Source organism: Lissotriton vulgaris, chromosome 9, assembly GCF_964263255.1.
Source record: "Lissotriton vulgaris chromosome 9, aLisVul1.2, whole genome shotgun sequence".
In the NCBI taxonomy this organism is placed as follows: Eukaryota; Metazoa; Chordata; class Amphibia; order Caudata; family Salamandridae; genus Lissotriton; species Lissotriton vulgaris.
Window position 1 is genome coordinate 630,253,785 of NC_141697.1, and position 27,198 is coordinate 630,280,982.

At 46.8% G+C, this 27,198-nt stretch overlaps 1 protein-coding gene across 1 annotated transcript in view; it reads left to right on the forward strand.

Moving 5' to 3' along the window:
• The first annotated feature begins 863 nt into the window (after window positions 1–863).
• The window catches only part of LOC147691994 (cytochrome P450 2F2-like), a 196,839-nt gene continuing 170,504 nt past the window's right edge, over window positions 864–27,198 (forward strand). Inside the window, exons 1-3 of the mRNA XM_086938285.1 lie at window positions 864–1,067; window positions 8,268–8,430; window positions 20,162–20,311. Coding sequence (XP_086794411.1) covers window positions 888–1,067; window positions 8,268–8,430; window positions 20,162–20,311 — 493 coding nt within the window. The 5' untranslated portion in view covers window positions 864–887. The remainder of the gene's footprint in view (window positions 1,068–8,267; window positions 8,431–20,161; window positions 20,312–27,198) is intronic.

Here is a 27,198-nt window from a genome sequence, read left to right on the forward strand (position 1 = left end):
CCCTGGAAGGTTGTTGAGCCTCAGTTATCCTATGAGGAGCATCTTGTTTTCACCCAAAAGAGAGGCAATTAGATGTGTGTGGTTGAGTAGGTGAAAAGGGGAAGTTAGGTGATAACCAATAAATGCAATAGTTGCAAGAAGGAACGTGATTAACTGTAGTGAAGATATGTGATGGCCAGATATTGTTTTCGTGTGGGTCAATACATTTTTCGTCTCACTGACATGAAAAAGGAGGACACGTCCCATCTAATTTGCTTCTCTGGGAAAGTTCGGGGGCTTTCAGGACCCCATCTCACTTCTCTATTTTCATTTGCTGTTGTTTTCTAGACTCCATAGTAGTAAGGTCTAAGGGCCTGAGTTATATATAACCTGGTGAACGAGTACTACCTCTGGTCACCCCTGTTGACATTCATGGCCTGACCTTCCCCACACGAGACCATCATGGATAAAAAAAAGAAGTTAAGCTAATACACCAGGAAATAAACTTGCATTCAAATCAGATGTACTTTAAGCACTGCATGCACCACCATGCTGGAATTTAGAATTAGAATTTAGATATTGCAAAGGTCATCAGCCTGACCTGCAGCACTGTGTATTTGTTTATTTAATGATGCACATAGGATGCAGAAAGGCAAAAAAATCCAAGCTTCAGGCAGTAATAGGCACCTAAGATTATGCACTTTGGAAGAAGAAACTTTTATTTCGTTTTATTTTTTGTTGTGTTTAATATTATTATTTTTTATATTTTAGTTTTTTGTTGTAACGAGTTGGTTTTATGCACGGTGATTGTTGAATTATGCTTTGATTGCAGTCAGATATTTATGCCACTGTTAAAACTGAAATGTTCCACCCTTCGCAGGACAGGAAAGAACCACAAGCAGTGCGGGATGGAATTCAGCACAGCAGTCCTGTTACTCCTAATCCTGTGCTTATCCTGCCTGATTCTTCTTCGCATTAGAAAAGAGGGGAAAAGGCGGGCGCAGCTGCCACCTGGTCCATCTCCGCTGCCAATTATAGGCAACTTGTTGCACGTGAACACAAAAGATATGGTAACATCGCTCAATGCAGTAAGTCGCTTTTCATACATAAACTAAGACTTTCTTGTTTACCTTCTGCCTATAGCAATATGCTATTAAAGTATAATACTTTTAAAATAATTTCAATTTCACTGTAGGACTTAAAACATCTTAAATTAGTAACATTGTAAGATACCTAGGGCCTTATTCGGAGTAGTGTTTGGAATTACTAGTTAAAGGGTATTTAACATCTCTGGTAATTATCAAATGAGTTAAATACCTTAAAGCTCCTAAATGTTGGCAGGTTAAATCTGCCAAAATACAACATGGGAAAAGTATACGGTATTTACATTATCATGTGGATTTTGGTGCGTTAAACACTAAAACCTGCATGTTATCCCCATAAACTTGTAATAGATGCTTTTTATCGCCCTTGATAAATAACATACTCCCTGTTAATATTATTTATCAGACGAGCTAATTAGCACTGCCACTCGTGATCAGGGCCCTAGAATCAGTACTTGAGGCATTGATCACTTTCTTGAGTATGCTTGCATCCGCCCCCTCCATTGCCTTGTTTATTTTTATAAAGGCTAAATTAATTTAACTAGTGTTATGGTTAGATTAGGATAGGCGGCTAAGTTGTCCTGTGCAGAGAAGGAAAATGGTCATAAAAGATTACATAAAGGTATCACATCGCAAAAAGTCTTGAACAGTGGATAACTGGCGAGCAAAAGCATGGGAATTCTGGGAAGGGGGGGATATATGAATAATCTGTGTTTGTCTACTTCCTGGTGTTGATCCGAATATAATCAGAGTCCGGCTTGCCACCTTCTGTGGTTGTGATCATCTTAGATAGTTAGACAATCTGAACTATAGGACTGATGATGGTAGGAAGTGATAAAGGTGCTACAAGGACAAACTAAAAGCTGGTATCCTTGCCATAATATATAAATGCGTGGAATCCTAGGGCCTCAGCTGGTATTTACACAGTAATCTGAAGAAACACAGATAAGCAAAAGTCATTGGGATTTGGTAGAACACCTCTAGAAGAGGACAAGATACCAAAACCTTGAACGAAGCCTCCCAGGCTAACATTCTTAAAAGGATGGTCAATGGAGGTTTGATGTACAAAGCCTTTAGTGTTAACAAGTCCTATGATTTGCTAAATCAAAGGATTTGCCCTACCAAATGCCTTTTTAGGAGTTACTAAATCCATTTGGCAATTGAGGAAAATTCTTGCCAAATTACAAAATGAGTTTAGAAATGCATATTGAATCACACTTTGGAAGGTGCACTCGTGGCAACCTGCATTTTGGAATGCTGTCTATCAGTAGTTTGCCAGTCCAATTTCAATCGCAAACTATTTATATTTTACCAATCTTTTCCTCAACAGTGGTGGTAACTATTCAGAAAGGTAAAGTTAAAGTTTAGGTGGAAGTGGAGAATGATCCAGGGCACAACTGCCTGATCTTAAAGTTTTGTTTTTTTTAAAAGTATTTTTTCCCTAAATAAGAAAACAGGCTGCATTTAAACAGGTAAAGTGGTCTGCTGACCCCAGCTGGCCACCAACCCTGTGATTGCATCCAATCTGAGTGAGTGGCAATTTGTGACCTATCTCATGAGTAGTAGCAAGGTAGATCGAATTGTTACCCACTACGAATTGTGATTTTTCAAACTGACCAAGGTTGGTTTGAAAAATGAGAATCAATTGATAAACTGACAGTGAGCTATCACTGCATGTCAACTGGTGGTACATCTTGCCTATCATCTCTTACTCTGGCGATTTGTAGACTGGCTCACTTCTGTCTGCACTGATCAACAGTAGTAGCTGCTACCAGACAGGGGGTGATGGGGCGGGGAGGGTAAGGGAATGAAAAATAAAAAATAAAATACAAAAAAACACGCACCTTGCTACGGCTGGCCACCACTTCTCCTCCATCCTCTTCCTCGATTCCAGCAGCAGGAAGCACCTTGGCTCCCAGGATCCCCACAGTCAATCACAAAGCACAATGCTGCAATGCAGCGTTGTGATTGGTCTGAGCGCTGTGGTTCGGCACTCAGACAGGCAGTGGGAGCCTGGGCAAGGTCTCCACCCAGGCTTTAATGCAGCCTGTGTGGAGAACATGCAAAGTGTGCATGACGCTGCTCAAAGCGTCATGCCCACTTGGAGTGCCACCGCTACTCCCCCTGTAGTGCTCTGGTATCACGGAGCCCATCTCTGCCCGCATATGACACTGAGCCACTGCAGTACGAAAAATAAAATGATAATAACGCTGCTCGTTATTATTTTTTTATTTTTCCTTCTTGAACTGCTCAGGGAGCAGTGCGGTGATGCTCCTCCGCCTTAACAGAGGAGCTGCAGCTGCGGACCAACTTCAACAAGTAAAACTATAAAAGCTCTCTTACAATAGGAACACATTTTTTGAGGTTGCCCATTTTTTCTAAGTATTAGCTAAGCAAGTTGAAGAAGTGAAGGCAATACATTATGTGACAATAAAACAACGAAGATGTGTGCTCAAAATTTGATTTATAGCAACATTGATCTCGTCAACTTGCTGCTTGTTGACTGTTCCAGAATCAACAAAAAGATGCCAGTACTGCACTTCAATTCAATATTTTCTGCTAATTGAGTAACAATCCTCAATTCGGAAAGACCAATCTTTTAGTCTAGTTTCTTATGAACACTTCTTTTTATTTTGGATATTATTTCTTATATATTTTTTCTATTTTTGTTGGACTTTATTTAGACAAAAATTATTTCACAAAAAGAGAGACTTGAAAGGTATATACAAAAACATCCAATATATACAAAGACATCAAAAATTGTCACAACTCAAATATAATGTATATCATTTTGCAAAACATTTAGTGGACACATTAAATATTCAAAAGACAACATTGAGTGCACTTAGAGACATAAACATACAAGACTGGACGAATTGACGACACATTGACAAAGATGAACTGTTCAAAAGCAAGTGTAAACGCCCTGTATTGGATAAAGTTTTTTGAGAACAGGTGCGGATACTAGTGATTAGTACAAGATTTGTTCGTGCATATTTTCATACAATAGACCATCCAATAATTCAATTTTTAAGTTGTAATCCTGGGAAGATTGGTCTATTTGAGAGAACGGAGGTAGAGAGAACAGGGGTCGACGCGTTTCGAATCCCTTATGTAGCAGGGATTCTCATCAGGACCGTGAAGCATCAACTGATCTAACTCAAAATCAGGAGCATTACATTCGAACTTTTACATGGGTCTTTACAACGAATGGTTTAACAATGCATTCCATTACAACCCGGTTGTTTTAACCACCGCATTGTTTCTACGCAGTCCTTTACATTGCAAGTCGTTTGAATGGCTTGCTGTAGGGGACACACTAGACTTAGGAATAGTATAGTTTACTATTCCAAGCGTGCTGCAGTAGGAAAGGTGTTGGAATAGTACATTACACTATGCCTTAGGTTAGCGCGCCCCCATAGCAAGTCGTAGAAACGACTTGCGATGTAATGGATCGAGTAGAAACAACACGGTCATTATAACAACTGTGTTGTAATGGAAGCGCGTTGTGGAAACAACGTTATAAAAGCTGTTTCCCTCAGACTTACCTTGGATTGGAAAAACAGGGACTCAACAGTGTCTCAGCCTTCACTGCCTACCCATCATGCAGTACATAAACATTAAGAGCCACTGGCCACTGGCTTGATCTATAAATTCCTGTCAGAAATGTTCATTTGCTTCACCTTTAAAACAAGCATTGGCAAGGCTAATGGGTCTGTTCTTGGCCAGAGCATTGGTAAAATGGATGAGGAGTTCACATGATAGGGACTAACAGAATATGAGAACACAATATGGGAGAAGACAGAGAATAGAACATGGTGGAGAAACGCACACAATGCAGAGAGAACAGCATAGGAGAAGAGAGGAGAGGACCAGAGAGAGAATTTGTAAACAAAAAGAATAAAGCAGAGAACAAAGATTATTATTTTTTGAGTGTACAATCAGAGAATGGAAGAAGGGACAGGGACCAAATGGTAGACCACAGGAAAACAGATGCAGAGGATGGAAGAGAACAAAAGATCGCTGCAAGGTGAACGAGAGTTCCGGATGTAGTAGACCATAGGTTGGGAAAGGGCATAGAAGGGTGAGAACATGGCGCCTGGGACCAGAGGATGAATAAGCGTATATTATGAGAGGATTCATCCCATGATGGGAGAGGACAGGATGGATGAGAGCCTAGAGTTTGAAAGAACAGAGAAGAGAAGGGAGAGAGCACAGAATGGGAGAGGTAAATTAACATAAAAGGATGAGAGCAGAGGATGGAATAGTGAGGCAATGGGAATGCAAATGAACACATGTGGAATGTGGGAGAGAACAAGATAGAGACATGCAGGGAATATACAACACAGGAATGGGGAGAGCACACAGAAGAACAGCACTTCGGTCTGCCAAAATTCACCCACTCTAAGCCTCTTTTAAAGAATCGTCACTGGCTTCCAGTTGCACAGCGTGCCTTTTTAAACTTGGCTGCCTGATTCACAAAGCTCTTTCCTCCCAGGGACCATCTTTCATCTCTTCCCTTTTACACCGCTAAGTTCCTCAGCGTGCCCTTCGCTCTTCTAGTCACAACCTTCTTACCCCCGTTTTTTTCAAGCGTAAAAAACACGGTAGTTTGCGGTTTTCTACTCAAGCCCCTCTCTTTTGGAATTCCCTTCCTCCTGCACTCCGCCTCCTTCCATCTTATGCTCAGTTTAGGAAATCTCTAAAAACTTGGCTCTTTTCATCAGTCTACAACTAGCCCATCCCATCTGCACTGGCCAACCTTCCCATTCCAGCGCCAAGAAACCGTAGGTGTACGTGCGCTTTATAAATCCCATTTTCATTCATTCATTCATTCATTTCATTCATTCATTCGGTGGTTGTATAATGTGGGAAAATTCAGTCACAGAACGAAAGATTGAGAGCACAGAATATAGGTGAGAACGGTGGATCAGAAAGAGCAAGTAATGGGAGAGCACAGTATGCTATTGGGCTGACTGAAGAAGACAACAATTGAGAATAACAGTAGGACAGTTGAATGCAATTTAGAAGGGAAATGGGGATGAGAGGGTAAAGGGTGATGGGGCACTGGATGTATGAGGGCAGGATGGATAAGAACAGAGAATGGTTGAAGTACACCACATCAAGGATGAGAACACATTTGAAACACACAGTTTCGGGAAGCATCGGATGAGGGGGCACAAGATGCAATGGATTGGTCTGGGAGGGAGCACAGTATGGAGAACATAGGATGATGGAGCACAGAAAGACAAGGTCATAGTGCTGAGGGACAGGACCGAAGAGGCAGTATCGTGATTGAAATATGCATGATGAGATATCACAGTGCTGGGAAGAGCAGAGGTGGGTGGAACATAAGAGAGAGGAAGATACAACTGGAGAGAACTGCATAGGAAGAGCTCAAAATATGAATGAAACACAATGGTATATGGGTGTAGATGGTAGAACAAGGGGCGAGAGAATGCAAGATGGAAGCGCACAGGTTGAGGAGCACAGCACATATGATTTTTGAGCGGCATGGCATGAGACGGGGGTTTATAGGACTAAAGAGGTCATAGAATAGGATGAACCACACAACATGAAAACACAGACAGGAATGAGAATAAGAGCAACCATGTTTTAGAAGACCAAACCTGGGGGTCCATTAGGAAGGAGGACTGATCGCCACTGCCATGCAGGCGGTGGCGTTCCGTCCGCCATCCTTGCCCGTCGGCTCTCAATTTACCCCCTGCCATATTACAATGGCGGGGGGGACTGCGGCGGTCAGAAAGTCAGTCCGACGCTTTTCCGCCACGGTCGGCTTGCGACTGTGGCGGAAAAGCTCTAATATGGTGGCGGTGTCTATCAGACACCGCCAGCCATATTAGGATGGGCTGTGGTGTATGCCTTTCTGTGGCGGCAATGCCGCCACAAAAAGGCATACGGTTCTAGCTTTGGGGGCCCGTTGCGGGCCCCCAGGGTGAAGGGGGGGGAACATGGGGAGTACCTATGGTACCCCACTGCGTTTCACAGCACAACATGGCAGGCACCGCGCAGTGCCTCTCATGGTGTGCTGTGAAATGCACAACATGCATTTTTCACACTGCGGCGGCCGGCGCCGCAATGTTAAAAATGCGGGATGCACCCGCCACTGTGGCGGGTGCATCCTAATTCGGGGCACGGTTCCTCTGCCCTTGTGGCGGACGGTACCTGGCCCCGACAGGATGGCAGACGGACTTTGTCCGTCCTCCATCCTAATCGACCCCAAGATTCGGGAGCACAGGCAGTGGGAGAAAGTATAATGGTTGAGAATGGGCTGGGCAGATCCAAGCATGCAGACCACATAATAGGAGGTATCAGGAGAGGAAATGGTGAGACAAGTTGTGTGGAGAATGTCCAAAATCACATAATGACACTCACAATGTTATTGGAAGAGCAGCCTAAATAGTTAGGATTTAGGCTGCTATACTGACTTCTGGCATAATAGTATTAGTGAATCACAATAGTATACAGCTTGTCCATTTACCCTCAAAGTAGTAACTACTGCTTCATGTGTTCCTCTTTTTGTGTGCTGTTGCTTACATTTACAAGAATCTTCCATTTACAAATGCAACGTTTCAAACACAAGTGCTTAACAATTCGTTAGTTTGTTGTTGAAAATATGGAGTGATTCTGTTGGCCTTTATTAATTAATGCTTGCTTTTGCCAAATAAATATGGAAGCCAAAGGCATTATGCCAAACCTTGCAGGTGCATTCTTTACATTGTTGTGTGTAGGTGATCATATTTGCTCTTCTTAGTCAGGCATTTGCCATCAGGTTAGTATGAGAAGTTTAGCATAGTATAGTTACTCTTAGACTCAACTAGTCTTAGGTTGGGTGGGATTCGATCGTAGATATGCACATTAACCATGTGAATACTTTATATATGGTAAACTTGTCATAAAAAAATACTTTGTATATTTTTATATATGGTAACCTTGTCATCGTATGAATACGTTTTATTCAATGGGCACTTTATGGCCACTATATTTCGAGCCTGTTTCCCTAATCGATGCAACACAGGTTCCTAGCAAACATGTTCTCTGGCCACTCATGAAATCATCTCTTTGGTGGATTGTACCAATTCATAATTTTGCATGTCTGTGCACTTTGTCTGAAATGTATGGGTCCTCTACAAGCAAACAATAAATATGGTTCATCTTTCACAGTTCAGTGAAAAATATGGCCCTGTCTACACCATTTACTTGGGGCCCACTCCCTCAGTGGTGCTGAACGACTACTTATCAGTGAAAGAGGCTCTGATTGATCAAGGAGAAGACTTCAGCGGCCGGGGAGATGTACCTATGTTCTACAACTTCACCCAAGGAAATGGTAAGAGCCTGTTGAAAGGATGTCTAGGAACAATCACCATTTTAAACAAAATATTTACTTAATGCTTAAGTGTAATGTTTAAGATAAGTTGCTCTGCTCTGAATAGTAGATGTCAAAAAACAGCAACATGGCCACATTTTTTAGGGGAGGATGTTTATAGTGTGGGTTTGTAATGGGAGGCATGTCTGTGAACTTGAAAAGGGATATCTACAAATGAATACAGTAGCTGAACAAACTTTAGAGAGGTCACTGCAGAGTCTGAGTGGAAAAAAACAGAGGGCTTGAAGGAAATGAGATGGGACATTAAAAGAGGTGATCATCAACACACACAGAACCTCATTCAAAATGTTTTTTTTTATTCTGATGGACCCTGTAACTGAAATTATGGGAAAACGGCTGATAACCAGACACCGTCCTAGGATGCTTGATTCCGGTCCAGGTAAGACATGGCTTGGCAGTTCGGGCTGGACTATTCCCATGAGGCACAGGGTCAAGACTGAGTTGCATATGGCCGTGTCTGAACTGGGGTGGCTTGGTGAGCAAAATAACGATGGATTAAACCCAGATCTGTGACTGGGGGTGAATGTTTTGCCACTGTGCAACATTCCGTCCATCATCTTGTGTGTTTTACTGAAATTATGGGGCCAATAAGAGTGGTTTAGTCTGAATACCACTGCTGAGTGGTAATCTCCTAGATTTTACCTGGTGCATGCAAGAGATGTTTCTTGGTAGGATATCTGGAAAAACAAGCAGGGAGCATCACTGTTCATCAGTTTCCCACATGTTATTCCCCAAACACCTATGCTACCCATTATTTCCTTTTTCCAAAATCAAAGTGATTTCCAATAGCAGTAAGCTGGGGAATATGATGGGTCATTTGAATTCAGGATACTGATGTATTAAAGCAAACTACACCAGCAATAACTTGAATAGACTAAACCATTGATATGCTTGCTTTGAAAGACGAATGAAGAGCAATAGGGAGGAATGAAATCAAGCAAAAAAATTACATTTGTCTTGGACTTGTTCAAAACCTAAAATGCAAACAGAAGACTAATAGGCTAAGGCGATGGAAAGCAGGTGGTTGCAAACAGGTATTGATGATAAAGCCAAGAGGCTACCGATATATCTGCTCAAGTGAGAAACTGAGCAAATGTATATCAATGGAGAAGGAAACAGAATATAATAGCAAAAGGATGCATCTCTTCATATTTTGTAGCCAAGGAATATAAGTTGAGAAGAGGTTTCTAGAAAGAATTTCTTTGTTCACAATGCATTAGATATCTAGCATAATGGACTGTAAGGACCTCGTAGAAACTGTTTCTAGCAAGAAAGCGTGAGGAAATCTTTAACTAGAAGACAACCTTGACTGGAGGTTCTTCTAAGAAAGTGGTAAACCTTTATATGAGGGTTGTGTAAGAAGAGTGAAACCAAAGATTACAATCATAGAGAGCAAGGCATTGAATCATGCAACAGGAGCAGCTTAGTAAGACAGAGAGAGAGAATGTATTGAGTGTGGTGAAATAATTGGATATGCCAACCTTGGAAATATCTGACGCAGAGGACACAGAGCGGAGATAATTTGTGCCATGGGAACAGATTTGTTCACATCAATAATTCAATGGCTATGTACATGAAACCTGAAACACTCAAACACTGACTTGAGGAGGTTGTTGTTGCTTCTGTTTACTCCATAACAGAAGAGCTCAACAGGATTTAGTGCTAAGCTGCACACATATTATCTAACACCCTACAAACATTTACTTACAGATTAAACCAGTATTGCTGGAGCTCAGATTGCAGAGTGACTGGTTTGCTAGGTCTAAGAAGCAGAGTTGCTTCACCTTAGTCTAATGATTGGAATGTGCAGTGCATTACCCCTTTAGTCAGTTGGCACGCCAACCCTACCTAACAAAGTAATTAATAGGTGTTACCTTGTAATCACATTCTCCTTCTTAGATGTGCATCCTAATCACATTTAGCCTTGTCAAAGTTTGTTCATGTACAACATGTGTTGAAATAGAAAGTTCCCAAAAAGCCATGTTTATTTATTTAATTAATAAGTTGGCAAAGCACTGTTCGCCACAGAACAGTGTCATGACACTTAAATAATGGTAGCATAATAATAATAATAATAATAATAATAATAATAATAATAATAATAATAATAATAATAATAATAATAATTAATAATAACATTAAGTGGAGAAGTGTGGCTCACTGGTTAGAGGAAGCAGGCCTGGAAGCAGAGGTCAGCCCCGGACCAGGGTTCAATTCCCGGCTCGGCGGGGTCTTGAGTCCTAAAATGTATATAGACTCGACAGTTCGTGCTCTGGTACCTACTCGATTCACGGGTTCACACTCTGCGACTCTGGGCAATAGCTTGCTTAATCTCCACAACGGCCCCTCGCGGCGGGATGCCTGGCTTTCACCTTGCGGATACCCTGCCGGGGTTATCTCACAGGGGAATACCAGGACGGGCTCCCTAAGCAAGCGCTTAGAAACTGCTCGGTGATTTGCGCTATATAAATTCCTGTACATTTACATTTACATTACTCTGAAATCTCTCAAGAGCAACATAAATGAAGTCTGGGAATTGTCAGCATCACTCTTTGCATTGCTGTTTTAGAGGCTATTACTCATACTACCTCTGGAAAACAGAGGACCTGCTAATTCATTAAAAGTACCTGAATAAGTAAGTACTTCAAGCCAAGTCATGCTTTACTACTTGGTTAGATTTAAAATATAAAAACTGTACAATCAAATAAATTATCACATTATTATAAAAACCTTATTGCACTCTTTTGTGATCACCCTGACTTGAGGAACATTCAAAGTTTGTGGCCAGAGAATGAGACTCGGACTATCATGGCTAGGGAGTGCAATCAAGAGAATGGTTTCTGGAATCTGGACAAATGTATTATAACAGTGTCCATAAAGTAAGGATGTTCAGCTAGGGAACCATAGGCTTGAGGCATGGCATTCTCAAAGCCTCTTGCCTAAGGTGTGAGTGATTCTCTAAGGAGCATCTGGATCTCTTGGTTAAGTGCCACTGATGGGATAGACTAGTAAACAATAATTTAACGTATGGCCTGGTGGTAGGAACACTCCTTTGATTATAATAGTTCTATTTCAAGACTAGGGACTTATTTAGAGTTTGACAGATCAAGACATCCATGAAAAAGATGCAGACATTCTGTCCCCCATGTCTTGCATCAGTGCACTCACATTAATATGGGAGATGATACACATTAACATGGTAGACGCAGCAACATCTTCTTTTAGGCAGATGTCGAACATCTGCCAAACTATATATAAGTCCCTTAGTGATTCTGTTTTGCACTTTTTCACTCAAAGGCAGTGCTTAATTTGAATGTGAATGAGCGCCGGTGCCAAAAGCTCTGCTCAGAAGCTAGTGGCCAGTGCAATTAAATCTCTTGGTAGAAGGCTTCATTTTAGGGCTCAATCCTAAAGGGGTTAGGCATTTATCAGTGGAATTTTATAGGAGATTGACAGAAAGGAATTAATCTGGAAAGCAGAAGTTCAGCCTTGTGGTGCTATAGGCTGATCTCTCTCAAGTCGATTTACAAGTTATAATTTCATCATTTGAAAATAATCCACATTGGTAATTATTGTATAATTAATGCAAAAGCAGTGCTTAATTTGAGCCGGGGCTTTCCGGTGTTAAGCACCGGCACTTAATTGGTTTCGGGTGCTCGGCACCGGCACCTAATTGACAACACCATACATAGAACAGTCTACCACATGGTGGCGCTCCTTATCTAATTTAGAGATGAGCAGAACAACATTTGTTAAGGAATACAATTTATATTAAAATTGCAAATACCGGCCTCCCAAGCCATTCCTTTAGCTTTGAGGAACCTGGAATAATATGAACTGTCGCATTTACATGCGAGAGAGAGGATTAGTAGTTGTTTTGGCAGCGATGACAAGGGCGATGGGTGTTGCAAGCTGCAGTGGTCTCCAGGTCAGAGCCCTGGCACTTTATATTTTACAAATTAAGCACTGTGCAAAAGTGATCTTTATTTGAAATTATAGTAAAGCCAGCCCGCAGGTGCTTCGAGAGATAACTCTCCTCTCAGGGCTGATATTGTCCATTGATGATTGCATCCATGGTATATTTTTTTACCAAACAATTTCATAGGTATCGGCCAGAAATTGCCCCATTCAGGTAACAGAAATCCTGCTGCATCTGTGACCTTCACTCATTACTCCGGCTTGCGTATAGGTATACATGTGTTGGCTGGCTGTACAGGAGGGGAAACAGAGCATATCTTGCCACCAAACCCTGAAACTCCTTACCCCTTTATATTAGAACCTCTCCTCACAAATCTTCCATCCATCAAGGTGGTCGAGGACATTATGTTCACCATTGTGACAGATTACCGTGTGTCAATTCCAGAGCTGACCCCAGGTCCATTTGTCATCTCTGTACATTGAAAGAAACTGCAGCCACAGCAGTTTCTTTCAAAGTACAAAAGGTTTGGTGGATGGCTGATGTCAGTTTTACCAGCCGCTCCTCAAAGTCTTCAAAGTTTTAGTTTTCCTGAAGCAAACTCTGTAAGCGGGAGTTAGTTTAAAAAAATAACAATTCTTGACCATCACATACTTGGAGAGTTCTCCCAGGTTGTGCGGGTCATTATTTTTTCTGTCCCTCAACACTGGGGGCCTCATTTATGACTTTTTGCCGTAGGGAAGCGCAGCAGGCCTTCCTGCTGCGCTTCCCTACGGCAAAAGAAAAGGGCAGAAATGCGCCGTATCTATAAGACATGGCGCATTCCTGTCCTTTTCCCCTGCGCCGGCGCACAATGGGCTGCCTGCGCCAGCGCAGGCACCCTTGCACAATGGTCCAAGGGTGCCTGCTTTGCAGGGAAGATTATTTTTGTACAGGAAGGGAAACCTTTCTGTACAAAAATAATCACAAGAGGCTTTTCCTCTTTCTATGTGTGCCTTAGAATGCAGCACACATAGAAAAAGGAAATACGAGGAGAAATAAAGACATTTCTCCCTGTTGCGCCTCCCTTACGCCTCCCCTGGGGAGGCGTAAGCTTTTGGCACTGCTTCAGAGTTACGATTTCTCGTAAATCTGGGGCAGTGTCAAAGGCCATGGAAGTTGCTGGGAACGCCCCCAGCAACACCCATTGCACGCCCCTTTTACGCAGAACACTGCGTTAAAGGGACTGATATTTATCAGGCAGCAGTACGCCACAAAAACGGGCGTACTGCTGCCTGATAAATACCACGCTGGCTTCTGCGCCACGGAACTTCATGAAAAGTGAAGTTCCGATGGCGCAAGGGGCCTCATAAATGAGGCCCCTGGTTTTTCCTGGTGGTGATCGACAAGAAAAAAGGCATTACAACATTCACAATAAGTAATGCTGATGGTGCAATGTCATTCCTCCGAAGACCCCAACTCCATTGAAATTTCGGAGGGAGCTCTCTGTTGACAGAGCAAAAGTAGGCTTCGCTGATAGTAAGCTTAACATCTGTCCATCTCCAATGAGGAAAGTGCACTGGGGCTTTGAAGGACAGTGTACTCCATCATATTTACAGCAGAGTACCCTATCATTTAACTCTACAGGCTTGATTCATAAAAGGCCTCTGCACTCCTGGTGGAGCCCCACAGTCATGGGGGAGAATTTGTACTTGGGGCGCAATCTCGGCAATCAGAATTCTCATTTCAGAGATTCCACCCCGATTGTGGAGACTCCCCCCTGACTGGGGGCCCTCAGCCAAAAGTGCAGAGTGAATCAGGCCCTAAGTCAGGCCCTTGGTTTTACTTGGAGTTCTAAAAATAACTATATATATATATATATATAATAATTGCAGTGAGTGTTTTTCTAGCTGGCACTCAATAAATACTTCCATAAGTTTCGGTTAAGGAATATCCAGATTGCTTTGTAGTGCTTGCACCATGATCCCAGTTTCCAGATTGCTTTGTGATGCTTACACTATGATCCTGTTTACAGTGCGTGAAGTGCTCCTTGGAAAGTTGGACCTCAAATAGTTATCAAGCTGAGGAGAATCGAAATTTGCCTAGCTTACGTAACGGTAAGTTTCAATTCTATTAAGGACACGGAGGCGAGGATTATGCTATATCTTCCTTCGCTTTATTAACATAAAGTCTCCACAGCAGCTTAGGAAAAGATATATAATAGTAACAAAAAATGCTTTAAACATAAAGCATTGACGGAATGTTCAACAAATCAAACAACAACTCCCAAGAGTCTCTTTGTATAATGATAGTCCATAGTCCTTCCACTCTGTCCATCACCACTATAAATCCGGCCTTCTCATCTTCTTCCTCCTCTTTCTTCGCGCAGATCACACTTGAGCCTCATTGATCCTGTTTAGCACCCTCGTTGCCTGTCGAAAAAGAAACAGTATCAGCGAGGTGGTCCAGGAATGCGACAATAAGGCGAGGAGCATTCAGTGACCAGTACAGTACCGACAATGTAAAGGAAAACGCTTTACTTACTGCCATACGGGTGGGTAGAGACGCCACTGTAGCCTGGGTGGGATAATCCTCGCCTCCGTGTCCTTAATAGAATTGAAACTTACCGTTACGTAAGCTAGGCAAATTTTGATTCTATGTCAGGACCGGAGGCTTCAGATTATGCTAGTTCAAAGCTTACTTACCACCAACTGGGCCAAATCCACCATCGGCTTAAAATAAAACCTCTTAAAGGTGGAATCCGAGGACCAATCCGCCGCTCGCATTAGGTCCTCCAAACGAGCACCCACCGAGAATGCCTTAGAGGCCATGGCCCCCCTGGCGGAGTGTGCTCCAAAGAGAGAAGTATTGATGCCCGCTTTTTGCATGACCCACCGCACCCACCGAGCAATAGTGGGAGAGGAGACAGCTTTGTGTGGCTTCCGCAGGGCAATCAACAACTGACGCTCGCCCGGAGGGCGCAAATCCAAGGTCAGGTCCTCATATGCTTTGAGGCATTGCACAACACACAACTTAGGAGTGTCAAGAAAAGCTGGATATGAAATGGACCGCGACGATGTTTTAGTGCGTCGGCCCACGGTAAAAGTAACCCCATCCGGGAAAAAAATGTGTGCAGAGACATCCAGCGCGCGCACATCAGAGACGCGTCTACAAGAAATCAAACATAACAACATGGCCAACTTCGCCGACAGCTCCTTAAGAGACAGATAGGAATTGGCCGGCCAAGACAAGAGCAAATTCAGAACCAAATTGACGTCCCAAAGGACGGAGTACCTGGGTTCAGGAGGCAACGCGAGGCGAATAGCCCGCAGAAGCCGGCAAACAAAAGGATGTTACCCTACTGGGTGGCCATCGATGTTGTCATGGCCTGCCGAAATCGCCGATCGAATAGCATTGATCGTTCTATAGGCCAAGCCCTTGTCGGCTAAATGCGCCAGGAAATTCAGCACGGGAACGAGGCCTGCGACCAAGGGATCCAAATCCCTTCGTAAACACCAACGCATCCACTTAAGCCAAGCGGATCTGTAACGCTTCGTTGTACTATCGGCCCATGCTTTGGAGAGCAAGTGCTCAGCCGACCCCGAAAGGCCTGGGAGCGACCAGCGTCTCCTGAGAGCCTCCACGCCACGAGGCGGAGAGAGTTCTGCGTGACGAGGGGATGAGGTTCCCGATCCGGATTTGTCAGGAGCAGAGGAAACAGGGGGAGTAGGATTGGAAAATCCCAAGAAAGTTCCAGAAGAACCAGAAACCACACTTGAGACCTCCACAGTGGCGTAACCAACACCAACTCCGCTCCCTGGCGGCGTATTTGGGCTGCCGCTTGCATGATCATGGAGAACGGGGGAAACGCAAACGGTTGTTCCCGACTCCAATCCTGCAGAAAGGCGTCCGTGGCCTCCGCTAGAGGGTCCGGCCTCCAGCTGAAAAAACGCGGCAGCTGGTGGTCGAGACGGGACGCAAAGAGGTCCACCGAAAAGGGACCCCAGAGAGTTTGCAGCCACCGGAAAACCTCCGGATCCAGTTTCCACTGGCTGGCGTCCCTGAGATGTCTTGAGTGCCAATCCGCTACCTGGTTGGACTGACCCGGCAGATACTCCGCCGTCACCGCAATGTGGCGAGACAGGCAATAGTCCCAGAAGTCCTTCGCCAGGTCCGCCAAGGCGCGGGAACGAGGGCCTCTTAGATGGTTCACATAACGAACCACCCAAATATTGTCCATCCGCAACAGGACACAGGCCTTGACCGAATCCTTGGTCCAACAACGAACTGCGAAGGAGCCCGCCAGGAGCTCCAAACAATTGATATGCAATCGTTGTTCTTCTGAAGACCAGGCGCCGCCGGTGGAAAAATCCCCGCACCGGGCGCCCCAGCCCGACCTGCTGGCGTCGGACTCTATGATCAGGTCTGGAGCTGAACCGAAGATTGCCTGACCATTCCATGCCTCCATGTGAGACAGCCACCAGGACATTTCCTCCTTCACTTCTTCCGTGAGGGGGACCCACTGATCGTAACTCATCCCACGGCGCAGATGCTGCGCCTTCAGTCGTTGGAGAGCCCTGTAGTGCAGTGGGCCTGGAAAAATTGCCTGGATGGTGGACGAGAGAAGACCCACCACCTTGGCGATATGTCGCAGGGACGTACGATCCCTCGCGATCGTCTGCCGAAGCAGGTGTCGTATTTTTGTGACCTTCCGACCCGGCAGGCTCAAGACCGCCTGCACCGAGTCCACCACGAAACCTAAGAAGGTGATCTTCTGAGTGGGAACCAAAACCGACTTGGAGCCGTTGATCACAAACCCCAGTCTCTGGAGCAGACCGACAGCTTGTCGCAGCTGGCCCGCCAACACCTCCGGGCACTGCCCCATGAGGAGGATGTCGTCCAAGTATACTAACATACGGACCCCCTGACTTCTGAGAAACTCCACTACCGGGTGGAGAACCTTCGTGAAGCACCATGGGGCCGACGACAGACCGAACGGCAGTGCGGTGAACTCGAACACTTTGCCGTCCCATAGGAATTGTAGGAAACGACGATGAGGGGGGTGGATGAGGACGACCAAGTAGGCATCCTTGAGATCCAGTCTCACCATCCAATCCCGAGGGAGGAGTACGTCTCGAAGGAGGTGGATACCCTCCATTTTGAAATGTTGATAGACCAACCACCCATTGAATTCCTTGAGATTGATCACAGGTCGCTTGCCCCCATCCGTCTTGTCCACTAAAAAGACGTTGCTGAGGAACCCGTGTGGGTGGTGCGTTGATAGACGGATGGCCCCCTTGCGCAGCAAGTCCGAGACCTCCCCGTCTATCAACTGCGCGTCGGACTCCGAAAAGACCATTGGGCGCGGGGGCATCGCTTGCGTGGGCTGGTCGTAAAATTCTATGTGGAACCCTCGTACAGTTTGTAAGACCCAAGCGTCGGCAGTGAGCAATTCCCACTCCTCGTAAAAGTTTGCCAGCCGCCCCCCAATTGGAACTTGATCCAAACAAAGGACACTTACCGGGGGCATTTCCTTGTCCGGAGTTCTTCCTGAACCCTCTGCCGCCGAAGCGTTGCCCTCTGGTGGGGTAGAAGTTGTTAAAGTTCGCAGAGGTCTGGTATTGACCTCTTCCGGAGCCTTGTCCTTTATTGTTGGTCTGCTGGCCACGGCCGATCGCGCGGCCCCTACCGCGACCGGCCCCTCCGGAGAAACGCTGGTGAAACACCCTCTTAATGCTGGACTGGGCCTTATCCAGCGACGTGCACGTGTTCACGAACTTGCCCAGCTCCCTGATGAAGGGTTCGCCGAAGAGGCCTCCCTGGGCCACAGCACCCGCCTCCGACGAGGCCAGGTCCCCCAACTTTGGGTCCAATTTGATCAGGAGCGAACGTCGCCTCTCCGTAGACAGGGCGCAGTTGGCGTTGCCCAAGAACACTATCACCCTCTGGGCCCAATTCGAAAGCACCTCCGGAGAAATGACGGTGCCATTCCCCTTAGCCTCCTCCGCCATATCGAGGATCTTCATGGCGGGCCCAACCGCATCCAACAATTTGTCCTGGCAGGCCCGCCAGGACCGATCGATTCCTTTCCTGGGGTCCTTCATAAATTTCGCCAGGAAGGTGGCCATCTTGGGATCCAATTCCGGGGTCATGGCCACCTTCCCTTCCAAAGTTGGCCGAGGGCACTCCCCACGCAGGCAACCCCTCGCCTCCTTTTCCAGGGGCTTGCGCAGTCTGCCCGCCACAAATTTCGCCACCGTCTCCCCCGGTGTCCAGGTCGCGGAGCGGGGGTGGACGATCTCGTCCGGGTCCAGCATGCGCGACTCATCTCGAAGCATCTCCTTGGCAGAGGACGCCGGAAGCCAAGATCGGGTCGACTCCCCGTCGTCATCGGTGTCCGGAGAGTCGTACACTGGAGAGGCGGGGGCCGTAGACACGTCCCCTGAAGCACTAGGGTCCACCAAGGGCGCAGGGGGCACCGCCGTTGCCTTCGCCAGGAAGGCGTCTCGAAGACGCTCAAACGCGCCCCTGTCCACACCTTGAGCCTCCGATGACAGCCCCTCCTTACAAGGCCTCTTCGGGGCGGGTGGCAACCCGCCGGACGTCCCCGGGAGATCAGGGGTCGGAGGCACATGCGCCGATGCCAGCTTCGCGCATTCTTCCACAATGTGGGCGGAAAGGCGGTCTTCCATGGGGCCTACCACCTCCGTCACGCAGGGGTAAATCGAATTGTCCACCGCCTGGTAAAATTCGTCGTCCTGCAGATAGGAGTAGGGTTCCTCCTCGTATTTCCCTTCGATCCTGGAACCAAGGGCAAATCTGGGGCACCCTGTAGGGCGGCAGTCGAGATAGAACTCGGATATGGGCAGGCCAACCGGCTGCGATCACGTTTTTGGCCAACTGACGTGGCAGGTGGGCTGCACCAACCCCCAAGCGCGCAGACCCTCCTCGCCGGGACCGGGTCTTCGCACCCCTCAAGCGCGCTAAGCCACACTTTGAATAAAGAGGTGCACAAAGTTCACCCGAAGGTGGTTCACGCGGTCAGAGCCGCAATACAGACCCCAACGGGGCGTCAGAAGCAGGAAGGTACAGACCCGGAGCACCAGGTGTCAGAGGGGTACGCGAGGGCTGGCTCCTGCGCAAGCAGACTCCACGGCGCGGCTCCTGGCACTGCGGAGGCGCGCCGAAGGGTCGGCGAGACAACAGGCCGCCCCTGGCGGTCTACTTACACACCGCACACAAGTGGGAAAGAAAGATCGCGTAGGAACGAAAGAGCGTTCCCACGACCGGGGACTCTGTAAGGGAATAAACCATGCAGTGAGTCCCCCAACGATCGTACACAATACAATCAGCAATACCGAAAAGGGAAAAAACATGAAAAGCACTTATCTGGCTGCGGGAGCAGCGAAGAAAGAGGAGGAAGAAGATGAGAAGGCCAGATTTATAGTGGTGATGGACAGAGTGGAAGGACTATGGACTATCATTATGCAAAGAGACTCTTGGGAGTTGTTGTTTGATTTGTTGAACATTCCGTCAATGCTTTATGTTTAAAGCATTTTTTGTTACTATTATATATCTTTTCCTAAGCTGCTGTGGAGACTTTATGTTAATAAAGCGAAGGAAGATATAGCATAATCTGAAGCCTCCGGTCCTGACATAGAATTGTGGCTTGTTAGAAAGATGCTATACAACATAAATTAACTCTTAATGAATTATATTGTTTTTAATACATCTTTATTTTAATTTTAACTTTTCCTCTCTTTCTTCCAATATCAGGGATAGCTTTCAGCAATGGAGAAAAATGGAAAATTCTTCGTAGATTCGCTTTGCTGACCTTAAGGAACTTCGGGATGGGCAAGAGGAGTATTGAAGAGCGTATTCTTGAAGAAGCTCAATATCTGGCCAAAGAATTTAGACACACAAAAAGTTTGTATCTGAAATCATGAACTTCAATGTGTTGTTTTTCATTGTTTTGGATAGAGAGGGCATGTGATGCTACAATCATAGTGTTTCAGGTGTGCCTTGGATTAAGATTTCTAATATTGAACAAAAAGTATCTGAGAGGTGTACTTTAAGGCACATATGCTATATCCTTCAGAATTATTAGTGGAAAGCCATTTGAAAGGAATACAAAAAAACATTTGAAGAAACCTAGTGAAGAACTGTGAGAAATCAGGGATTTTTGCAGTGCCCCCTCCACTTTTTGCTGCTATTTTGACTACTAGATGCTGCCTTCTGATTGATTGTGCCCTGGGTTCTACCAACCAGACCTAGGGCATGTGTTCTGAGTAAAAGTACATGGTAATTAGGTGTAATTACAATTAGTAATGGCAACCCACCTGTAAGTCACTAGTATATGGTGAGGGTGGGCGGAGCCTGCAGAGTTGCACTCTGCGGAATTCCGCAGAGTTGCAGAAAAACTCTGTGGAGTTCCACAAATGTGCAGATTTGCTCCACTCGCCCATCCGAACAGAAGAGCACTTACCATTGTGAGCACCAAGCCATCATAGCATGATGTGCATGGACAACGAGGTCCATCAGTGCACCCTGGTTGCCTCCAGGAGTCCAGGTCGCTCCCCGGTCATCTGCCCCCCATACAGCTGGTTCAACACCCAGAGTGACCTGAAGTAGTGTGGCTCACTGGGTAGAGGCGGCAGACCCGAGAGCAGAGGACGGCCCGGGACCAGGGTTCGATTCCCGGCGCGGCAGGTTTCTGGACCATGGTCAGCGGACTCGATAACTCTCTCGCCTCGGTGCCCACTCTGATCAGCGATCACACTCGGCAACTCTGGGCATTAGCTTGCCTCATCTTCACTAACGGTCCCACCAGACCGCCGGGGATGCCTGGTCTCACCCTGGAGATACCCATTAGGGACCATCTCTCAGGGAAGCCAGGAAGGGTTTCGCAGCGGTCGAAGCGCCTTGGGACCCTACGGGTAAGTAGTGCGCTATATAAATACCAATACATTTACATTACATTTACATTTACTCTTGCCACGGAGCTGGCCGTGTGGCTATGCAGCCCCATGATAGCCCCCCACTGGCCGGTACTGTCCTTGAATATCCCGGGCCAAGCGAAGTGGTTGCTTCACCTCAGGGCCTGCACCTACTGTCCGCCACCTGTGCCTGCAGGTCAGGCAGGGAAAAAATAAATGTCTCTTAGTGGGAACGCATTGTGCGGTTCAAGCCTCTTTTTCAGTCCATTTCTCTTGCGCACTGAAAACGAGGCTTGACCCACACAATGCGTTCCAGCTAAGAAATTTGAGGGCCCGAGGCATCACATCACTTGGAGGCGTGACTCGCTGAAGGCTCTCGACTAAGATCTTTACAAATGGAAATATGTCAAGGTACTATCATACCACACATCATGGGTGTGTATCTACTTTATACTCAGTGCAGAGAACACTCTATCTAATGAAGATCCCATTGTCCCAAGTCCCAAGTCCCAAACTCCCAGCGCAGATGGGGCAAACTCTGTTACGTGGCGGAATCAGAGGTTTTTTTTTACCTCCATGCTTGCAAAATTTCACAAACTGCGTTCGCGAAGTGGAGTTAACCGCCCAGACTTAGTATATGATAGGGCATGTAGGTTTAGAGGCCCAGCAGATTTAATACATTTAGGTGTGCACTGCTCTGTTGGATGCTGTCATTTTAAAGGTAGCCCTACTTTGCAGGCTGCTTTTAATATTAAGTTGTATGCAAATTCGACTTTGGAATTAAAAGTACTTCTAATGTCTAGAACTACCTTATATTTTACATTTAGGTTACCCATAAGGTCTCCACTATGTGCCCTAGGGGTTAGGTGCCTTGTGAGCAGAGACATTATACAAGATGTTTTATCTGCCAGGGAAAACTGCCCATTTATTTTTTCCCCATTGTAGCACATTGGCTCCATATTCTAACATAGGAATACTTTAATACAGTTTGAACAAACATCACAGGTGCATCACAGATAGACTTAGACAAAGGATTGTATAAAATCCATGTCCACAAGTATTCTTCCTGGTTCTTTTTTTTAATTTAAATTGAGTTTTAAAACATGATCGAGATGATCAGAACACAGCCGATGCATTTCGTCCTTATCAAGGACATGGATTTTATCAAATTCTTTGTCTATGTCTATCTGTGGTGCACCTCTGCTGTTTGTTTAAATCGTTATATTCCTGTACTGGAATCACATTGTGACAGTGGGTGTCTTTCAGTGTGCACACGTCTTTCTCGGTAGCCCCAGATCATATTCATACAAGATAGGGATAAAAAGTAAGGTGCTGAGGTCCATAGAGTTCCACTGTCTAGCCTTTTTTACTTCTACTTTAATAAAGTATAACTATTGATAGAAGTGAGCTAAAAAAAATCTTATAGTATGTAAATGATGGTTAGAAAAAATCCAACACCATGCAAAGGTTAGATTTGTTATAACTTTCACAGTAAAGACGTTATAAAACGTGCTGTTCTGGTGTGCTAACATCCAGTCTTCCAGCAGCCATTCCTGATTGGCCAGCCTTTGTCAGGCTGAGCCAAACTACTCTGATGAGGTGTGAAGTGGCCTGCTTAGAGACAGAGGACATCTAGTGGAAGGAGACCTGCAGCTGCAGAGCAAAAGGCAGGATGGGGTGGAGTATCCAAACTAGTCATCAAAGAGGGAATGGGAGTTAGGGAAGCACACAAACTCACCTCCACATCCTGCAACCCCAGCCAGACAAGATCCCCAGCAATTGAATTGACAGAGAGAGTGAAAGGGGAGTGATAGGGAAGGTTAGCATGCCAGTTGGACGGCTAAGCCAGATCTTGAACTTCAGGTTAAAAAAAAAATGTTTTGGGATTTTAAAGCAATAGTTCTTTCTTGGAGGTAGCTATCATACTTCTGGGTAGGAACCTGTGCCCCATTGGTCTATGGTTCCCCCCTGCTTGTTACCGAGGAATTCTGGATAAAATGGGAGAGCTCCCCAGCAACTCAGATCCCTGCCTTGAAACTTCCAGAAGATGGACTACTCTGCTGGTTCATTGGACTGCACAAAAGAGGAATGCACGTCGAAGAACTGCACCTGCTCCACACTTTGGTATTTAGCCCAAAAAAGACTTTGCTGTGCTTGAAAAGTTGAAGTAGTGGACAACCTGAAAGCAACAGATTGAAAAAGCTCCACCTGTATCATCTCCACCAAGAAGAACCTAGTGGGACGGTGTCCAGTAGACTTTCTTTTGGTTTAAATAATTTTTATTGTATTTCAAACAGAGAGAACATATCACCGGCATAACATTGTGCATATTGGGGGCATGCCCCCCTTCAATCTCATCTCCCCCATAGGGAGCCATGGTAGCCGGGCGAGGCAATGTGTCCATGTGGGAGGGTGTGGATGGAACGTGGACCGGTCATGTCCCAAACAACCCCAACCGTTGAACCCCCCCCCTCCCCTTCTAGACCCGACCCACCCCCCCATCCCTGGCCCCCCTAGCCCTCCCCTCCGGTGTGGACATCTGCAAAAGAACTATGTGCCAGCATATCAGGCTTATGTTTCTGAGGTGGGATCCCGGGTGTGTTCCGGAACTCATCAGCCAGTCGTAGGACTCTGAGATATTTCGGACAGGGGAGCTCATTGAATTTATCGGCTGGTAAACCTACTAGGGATTGCCAGGTCTCAAGAAAGGCGTCTTGGCTGAGTCAGGGAGGCCTCTATCCTTTCCATCCCCATTTTGTACCATAGCTTGTGAAGCCAACCCGTGTGTGTGGGTTTCTGTACCGTGCCCCACAGAGACAATATGTGCTGGGTTGCTGCCCCCATCGCTAAGCCCATTTGTTTGCCTCTAGGCGATTTAAGTGGGAAGGTGAGTTTGTTGGGTAGGCCAAGTAATGTATATGCCGGGAAACAAGGGATTTCAGTATCTAAATACTTGTCGATGTCCCTGAGTACTTGTTCCCAGTAGTCATGCACCTCTGCGCAGTCCCACAGTATGTGGGTCAGGGTGCCTGGTTGGCCGCATCCTCTCCAACACAAGGGGTCACGGCGTGGGTTACCCTGATGTAGTCTTGTTGGCGTCAGATGCCGATAATAAGCGATCTTGACTGCTGCTTCTCTGCTAGCGACATTCCTGGCAGCATGACGTGCCCTGTAGAATATGTCTTGCCACTCTTTGTCAGTGAGGGATCGTCCTAACTCCTTTTCCCATCTCCTCTGACCTGCCGATCGTGCGGAGGGAGGTCGTGGGGGCAGAGCATTGCATATAGTTCAATAATTGCCTGTTTATCCGATTTCTTGGTGTGGAGCCATTTTTCAAATGGAGTGAGATGCCTGCTGACCTGTGGTAACATATCTCTGCTCGCGAACCAGTGGCGAATTTGGAAGTACTCAAGTCGCGGGATCTGGGGGATCGCGTAGGTGTCCTGTAGATTTTGCATCGTCATAAATCCGGTAAGATCGAAGAAGTGGCCAGCGGATCTGCAGTCGGATAGCCGCCATTGGGGGAAGGATCCCTGAACCATACCCAGAGTAAAGGCGGGATTATCGAACAGGGGCGTAAGAGGCGAAGGATAAGTGGTGAGTCCCCGGGGCACCGCCACTCTGTCCCACACCTGCAAGACAGTGCGGGTAATGGGTGATTTTTTCAGGTATGAGGGCCGGTCCCGCCGGTTAAGGAAGGGAACCCTCCCCAGTGGTATCTGGGCCGTTGCGCGATCTTGAAAGAGCCATCTCTTTTTAGATTCGGGGCGGTTCCATTCCAGGAGGTACCTGAGTTGTGTCACCTGGAAGTATCTTAAGAGGTCTGGAACTCCCAGGCCCCCCCCTGCCGTGGTATAGCTGGTGAGGTCCTTGCATAGGCGCGGTCGCTTGCCTGCCCATACAAATTGTCGGATGGCATCTTGGAGTTTCGCGAGTAAGCCTATTGGGGGAGTAACTGGTAGCGTCTGGAATAAATATGGAACCCTCGGCAGCTGAGACATTTTGATCACCGCCACCCGCCCTAGCCAGGAGAGTGAGTGTTGACGCCACCTTGCGATGTCGCCCAGTAATTGGCTAAGGAGGGCTGTATAGTTCTGCTCTACGGTTTGGGTCATGGACGGTGTTAGAGATATGCCCAAGTAGGGCACGGACATGCTGGAGGATAGCCCCTCTAGGTTGCGGGGAAGAGTGTTAGACGCTCTGGCATTGCATCCAAGCGGGAGGAGCAGAGACTTCCCGATGTTCATTTTGAACCTGATACTTATCCGAATGTCTCCATTTCCGACAAGAAGGCCGGGACCGAGTGCGTAGGGTCCTCAAGTGCTGCAAGGATGTCGTCAGCATAAAGGCTAATGGTCTGCGCCTCACCCCCGAACTTGACGCCGGTGATCGCCGGATTGCCCCTAACCTTTTGTGAGAAGGGCTCTATGTAGAGAGCAAACAGCAGTGGAGAGAGGGGGCATCCCTGTCTCGTCCCCCTCTGGATGGTAAATGGTTTGGAGCACGCCCCGTTGACCCTAATGGTCGCTTGCGGGGCAGAGTAACAACCAGCGACCCAGGCGCGGAAGCGTCCGCCTATTCCGAAGCGCGCCAAGATGGCGTCTAAGTACCCCCAGTCGACCCGGTCAAACACCTTCTCTGTGTCAACCGAAATTAGGGCCGAGTCCAAATCGTTGAAGTGGGCCTTATCTATGACATGCATCAGGCGTTTCGTATTGTCTGCACATTGCCGGTAGGGAATAAAACCCGCCTGGTGCAGTTCGATGATGCCGGGAAGGCAGAGGCCTAGTCTCGCGGCCAGGATGACGGTAAACAGCTTTAGGTCTAGGTTGAGCAACGATATTGGCCTGTAGGCCGCGCAGTCAGCGGGGTCCTTTTCCGGCTTCGGCAGGACAATGATATCGGCCTCAAGCATGTCATGCGGGATAGAGCCCGTGCCCTCAAACAAATTAAACAGTCTGGCCAGGATTGGGGCCAACAGATGGCAAAATGTTTTATAGAAACCCGCCGAGAAGCCTTCTGGTCCCGGAGATTTGAGTGGCTTGAGGCATGCTATCGCAGAGATTACTTCATCTGTCCTTATCTGTGTCTCAAGGGAGCGCGTGTTTACTTCAGTGAGGGCCGTGACGGCGGCTGTGGCGAGATAATAGTCCGCGTTGCCCCCCTCATGGGTGGGTTCCGCGGTATATAACGACGCGTAAAACGTGCGAAGTGTTGCGACTATCTGCTCGTTGTCTCTCTGTTCCTGCCCTGTGTGATCCCGGAGGGATGTAATTTTCGAGCGCTGGACCCTGGCCTTAAGCTTGCTAGCCAGGTAAGCGGCCTGCCCTGTCGACACCCACGTAATAAGTGAGTCGTAAACGCAGTGCCGCGTATTCAGCCCGATCTAAGTTGAGGCTCGCCAGTTGGGCTCTGGCCGCTTTGAGCTTGCGCCATATTCTCGGGGCCCCAGTCCTGCTGTGGACCCGTTTGAGTTTCAGTACCTGGTCGGAGAGCGCCTGCCTCTTTTCCCGATACTCCCGAGATCCCGCTGCCGCAATCGCTAGCAGCTCCCCGCGTACCACCGCTTTCAGTGCTCACCATAGCGCCGCCAGGGATACCTCTGTGGTGTCGTTCGTGGCGAGGTACTCGGCAATGCGTGTGTTGATGTGCTATATCACCCCTTTGCGATGGAGGAGAGCCTCCCTGACGCACCATTCACCCTTTTGCGTCTTTAGTTTGGGAATCCGGACGTGTACTGTTAGAGCGTCGTGGTCAGATAGCGCTGCAGGGACGACCTCAGTGTCTGTGATCAGAGCCGCCATCTCCGTGGAGCCCAGAAAGTGATCTATTCGGGCGTATGTGTGATGGACATGGGAATAAAATGTGTAGCCCGAG